The following is a 6,000-nucleotide window of genomic DNA, read 5'->3' as shown; positions in this document are numbered from 1 at the left end:
ATTCTTGGCTGCATATTTTTCTCATTTAGTGCTCTGAATAGATCATGCCAGTCCTTTCTGGCCTGCCAGGTCTCTGTGGATAGATCTGTTGCCAATCTAATGTTTCTACCATTGTAGGTTACAGATCTCTTGTCCCGAGCCACAGTCTTTTTTGATATTGTTTTAATACATGCTATTTTCTATAGGACTGCACTAAACAAAGTCATAGTATTTGTCCACTAAAAGAGCTTTAATTTACCTGCTAAAATCCCCATTTGACGTTGGGGAAAAGTGTGAAATATTACTTCTTCTTTAGCTTAAGGAAGACCTTTGGCATTTCCAGTTCAGAAATACCTGTCTATAGATGCATACACATTCACTCTGTTCTATAATCTGTTTAACCATATGAGTACATGTTTTATTTCTATGTGTATGAAGGAAAATCTTGTCTTCTTTCACTTAGAGTGATCACCCTATTGCTCTTTTACTGAACTACATCTCATAATTCTGCTAAGAATGTTATGGGTTAAATAATAAAATGCCAGCTTTTAAATGTGCCACAATAGTTTTCTATAAGTTATTTTGCATTTTTAATTTCTATGAGTAAAATATAAAGGGAACTTAAGCTTTTCAAAGCTTATTGTTTCAGATTATCAAAATAATTCAGAGACTTTTATCTAAACTTTATCAATAATCTTTAATCTGTAAATTTTGAGGAAGCTTTTTGTATAAATTGTCTTTTAATCTGTATAATAGCTAATTCACTCCACATTTATTGAGCACATACTGTGTGCTATGTACTGTGCAAAATATTGACATAAAATAAAATAGAATGCCACCAACTAATCTACTTCTAGTCTTGTCTATGTCAGAGCTAAAACCATGTGCTTGCCCCATAAATCACAGTTGTCTATGTATTTATCTATGTATATTTATTTGCAAATTTAGACTGTGAGTTCTTTGAAAGGAAGAATATTCTTTTTGATCTTTTAACCTGATCATCTAATTTTGCATGATGCTTTCTGCATCATATGTTCTAATCTAAATAAATGTGAGCCAGTGAAGCAGTTAGTAAACAAACTGTGCTGTCATGAGCAGCTCAACTATGTTGCTTTTATTTGGAATGTCTGATAATCTTTATAGACAAAAATTTTTGCTTAGATTTTGGTAGAGGAGTTTGACAACAGTCCTCAATTTTCAAAACAAAGTTGGTGAAAGGATCAAGTTGCTTGGAGAGAAGCTTTAGATTTTCAAGAGTCTTGTATACCTGAAAACCATCAACTAAAAACCAGAGACCTAGTCTCTAAATTACTAGCTATATGAACATTTGGCAAATCAAACCGTGGCAAGCCTCAATTTCTGCATCAATAAAATTGTCATATTTAATCTATCTCACCAACCTTGTAGATGTAAAGAGTAAATTAAATGAACATTATTATTGCTACCCTTTTAAATTCAATTTGCTACTGATTGCAGGTTAGAAGCTTCTTTTATTTGACTTATCAGTTGATTCAAGAAAAGCTAGTATGGTGCCAATTGATATTACTTGGGTTATGCCGAGTCTGCATTCCTTACTTAACATTTTTGTTGCAGGATTTTTCATTTCAAAGAGTGAAACAAATGCATGGGTATCCTAAAAAAAAAAAATAAAAAATAAGCCGTAACAAATACATTTTTTGTAGAAAGAAAAATGTGCCAAACAAAGACAATTAATTTTTTTTCAGTGCAATTTCCTATTCACTAAGATAAATTTTCTAAAGGTGAATTTTAATAATTTCCAATTTATTAAACATGTAGTTGATACCTTTGGTAATGTATTTTTAGTAAGAGAATTTTTTTGTTATTTTCAGACTATTCAAAAGTTCATCTAACACAGCTATTGGAGAAGGCCGAAGTGATTGCAGGACGGATGCTTAAATTTTCTGTTTTTTATCGTAACCAACACAAAGAATATTTTGACTATATTCGGTAAGGATAAAAAAATATATACTGATTTGCTTTACTAAATGCCATTCTAAGCTCTAGGCTCAGGTTTTCCTTGAGTCTAGTTCTGTGAAATAGCAATTTTTGTTTTCTTTTCAAAATAGTTAATTATACTCTTTTATTTCCCAGAATAATTGAGTAGAAAAAAATCAGATTATGGGATTTTTTTTTCACTTTACTTACATCCCTTTCTATAATCATTTGTAATGACAGTTCCTGTCTATTTGAGTGGAAGATCTTAAACCTCCAGGGTTTAGACTGATGACCATTCATGACAAATTCCTCTACCACCCAATAACTAAACTAAATATTCTCTTCTTGTGGATTGATTGCTTTAAGATACTGAAAATGGGAGGGGGGGACGTAACTTTCATGAAATATGGTGAATCAGGTGGGATTTTTCAGGCTTCAGTCTAAGTGATGAGATCTCTTAGCCCATTATCTTGGATTAATTATTCATGAGGACAGTCTGCTGTGTTTACTTTTGAATTCTGATGTTCAATTAATATTTCTAAGATAGCCTGTGTTTACACTGGGAAGCAGTTTCCAAGAATTCAAAAGAAATCCATGCTACAGGTAGTTTTAATACTTAATAATCCTTTTATATTTACAGACGAAAATTTCAGGACAGTAAATAGAGATATATGTTTTTAAAGGCTAAGACTAAGGTTTTTAAAATGATAAATGCTATTTAGTTCTAAAACTTTTATACAGTAATCTCTATAATTTGTCATTTGGTCTCACTTTAAACTTTAAGTTATAAGGATTATAATGAAAAAAAAATTAGGAAGCTTTGTTGTTATTTGTTTCTTACTTCTCTAGTTTTCTTAAGTCATGATCATGGTTTTAGATTTAAATCAGCTCCAAGCTGTGGAAAATGTAAAGGGAATCGGAGAGAGAGAGATGAATTTAGGCATCTGATTTCATCAAATGAAATACTTTGCAATATCATGGGGGTTTTTTTATATATATTTTTTGATGCTGCAAACCATAAGGTTGAATATCTTATAAACACGGAGTTTAGTCCATAATTCTTCTATCTGATAATTATTTACCCTTGAATCTATACATATTTCATGGTGGATGCCATTAACCTAATTTAGACAGTAGAAACAGATATAACACAAATTAATGTATCTGTCAATTGTGAATGGGAATGACCATATATATTTAACAAGAAAGGTTTTCTTTAAGCATAAAATTTGAAAACAAAAAGATCTATTGCTATTTTTTTTAATAAGAAATACATCAATATAATAAATACATCTTTGGTACAAGGTTTAGATTCTTAGAATATTGCCAATGTCTATTTTAGGTGGCCACTGGAGGTCAGTATTTCTCTGATTTTCTCTGCCCTTTGGGTCGAAACTAGCCTATTTTCAGGTCTTTAGATACTAAAATTTGCATCATCTGTTTTCAAAAACTCTTCTAAGAAGAAAAGAAATGATAAAGACTGCCTGGAAAAAGTCATTGTATATATTGTATAATTGATTTCAGTCTACTAGAATGAAAGATATATTTACTAACAAGGAAATTTACCTTTGTTGGAGTTTCCATGACAGTTGTAAAATCCATGTAAATTATATCTTAATACAATATATATAAATAAATATACTTCTCAAGTGTGGGTACAGTTCTTCAAAATTGCTGTTTCAAAACGCTTTATTAAAAAAATAGTAGACATTAGCTTCAATGGACCTTGATTTTTCTTTTTAGGTAATGAATTCTAATCAGGACCCACTTCCGTTATCAGAATCCATTTAAAATGTCAATTTGTTAATCAAAATGCTTGAATAGAAATGAACCTTTCACTTACCTAACTACAGACTTTCCAAATCATTACAAATTATGAAAAAGCATTAGGTAAATTCTGACTCAATCCATATGGATTGAACTCATTTTGATCTCTTTCTCTAGAGATAAATTTCTAAGTGAATATTGCTTTCCCTTACCCCAGATCAAAACACCACTTTCTCTCTTACTCCTTCAAGTTCACTAGGTAGCCTCACTATCCTTAAAACACCTTTCTAGATCAGAAAGTTTTTTCTTTACCAATCCACTGACAGGTGTAGTAATTCCTGGTGCTTTTAGGTGTTAGATTGTAAATCCTCAAAGTTGATGTTTGTCACTAATGCTAATACATTTCTCCTAGTCTCAGTTCCTGTCTCCATATTTTCTGCTATTATTATTTCATTAATTGAACTTGTAGATTCATGTTGGACACATATCATATCGATATTTGGTTTTTGTTAATGAGAATGTAACTGTAACAAGGGTAAGAATTTTGACCCAGGACAAGATGGAGTGGAAACATTTCTCCCTATTTTTCCCACTAAGTGTGACTAAAAACTCTGGATTTTATATATAAAAGAAACATGGGAATCTGAAAGGTGGAAGAAGACTGAAAGGTAGAGAGAAGTCAGTTAGGGACCATGGGACTCAAGGGACAATACACTAATGAGTTCCCTGAGTTTTCTTTTTAGCTCTTATATTCTGGACTGAGTTCTGAAGAAGCCAAAAACCGCAAAATGCTGATGGTCGTTTTTTACAGTATCTACTGCAAAAGAATGACTAAAAGAAGTTTTTTTGTTTATTTTTTTATTCATCATGATAAGTGTACTCTTCAATCCCCACCCTCTATTTCTCCTATCACCCCACCAGCCTCTCTTCTGGTAGCCATAAGTTTGTTCTCTATAGTTAAGAATCTGTTTCTTAGTTTGTCTCTTTTTTTTTTCCTTTGCTCATTTGTTTTGTTTCTTAAATTCCACATATGCGTGAAATCATATGCTATTTGTCTTTCTCTGACTGACTTATTTCACTTAGCATTATACTCTCTAGCTTTATCCATGTTGTTGCAAATAGTAAGATTTCATGCTTTTCTTTGGCTGAATAATATGCTACATCTTCTTTATCCATTCATCAGTCAATGGACACTTGAGCTGCTTCCATAATTCAGTGATTATAAATAATGCTGCAGTAAACAGGGGTGCTTGTATCCCTTTGAATCAGGGTTTTGTATTATTTGGGTAAATATCCAATAGTGCAAATCCTGGATAATAGGGTAGATCTATTTTATTTTTTGAGGAACCTCCCTACTGTTTTCTACAGTGGCTATACCAGTTTGCAATCCCACCAGAAATGCAAGAGTATTCCTTTTTCTCCACATCCTCGCCAACACTTGTTTCTCGTGTTGTTGATTTTAGTCATTCTGACAGGTGTGAGGTGATACCTCATTGTAGCTTTGATTTGCATTTACCTGTTGATTAGTGATGTTGAGCATCTTTTCATGTGTTTGTTGGCCATCTGGATGCCTTCTTTGGAGAAATGTCTGTTCATTTCTTCTGCCCATTTTTAATTGGATTATTTGGGTTTTTTGGTGTTGAGTTGTAGAAGTTGCTTATATATTTTGGATACTAATCCTTCATTAGATAATGTCATTTGCAAATATTTTCTCCCATTTCATAGGTTGCCTGGTCATTTTGTTGATTGTTTCCTTCACTGTGCAGAAGCTTTTTATTTTGATGTAATCCCAATAGTTTATTTTTGCTTTTATTTCCCTTGCCTCAGGAGACATTTCTGGAAAAATGTTTCTATGACTAATATCAGAGAAATTACTGCCTGTGCTCTCTTCTAGGATTTTTATGGTTTCAGGTCTCACATTTAGGTCTTTAATCCATTTTGAGTTTACTTTTGTGTATGGTGTAAGAAAGTGGTCCAGTTTTATTCTTTTGCATGTAGTTTCTCATGGATATTCTTTCTTCCTTTGTCAAAAATAAGATTAACTGTGGGTTTATTATTGGGTTTTCTATTCTGTTCCATTGATCTCCATGTCTATTTTTGTGCCAGTCCCATACTGTTTTAATTACTACCACTTTGTAATATAACTTGAAATCTGAAATTGTGATACCTCCAGCTTTGTTTTTCTTTTCCAAGATTGCTTCAGCTATTCAAGGTCTTTTGTGGTTCCATACAAATTTTGGGATTGTTTGTTATAGTTTTGTGACAAATGCTAATGCTATTTTGATAGGGATTGTATTA

The 6,000-nt window shown here is 32.1% G+C and overlaps 1 protein-coding gene across 1 annotated transcript in view; it reads left to right on the top strand.

Annotated features, from left to right (window-relative positions):
* The window catches only part of PHYHIPL (phytanoyl-CoA 2-hydroxylase interacting protein like), a 67,666-nt gene that overhangs the window by 57,514 nt on the left and 4,152 nt on the right, over window positions 1-6,000 (top strand). The window contains exon 2 of the mRNA XM_081823105.1: window positions 1,830-1,947. Coding sequence (XP_081679231.1) covers window positions 1,830-1,947 — 118 coding nt within the window. The remainder of the gene's footprint in view (window positions 1-1,829; window positions 1,948-6,000) is intronic.

Source organism: Leptonychotes weddellii, chromosome 6 (assembly GCF_054177405.1).
Source record: "Leptonychotes weddellii isolate Sample4059 chromosome 6, ASM5417740v2, whole genome shotgun sequence".
In the NCBI taxonomy this organism is placed as follows: Eukaryota; Metazoa; Chordata; class Mammalia; order Carnivora; family Phocidae; genus Leptonychotes; species Leptonychotes weddellii.
This window is presented reverse-complemented; position numbering and strand designations above follow the sequence as displayed.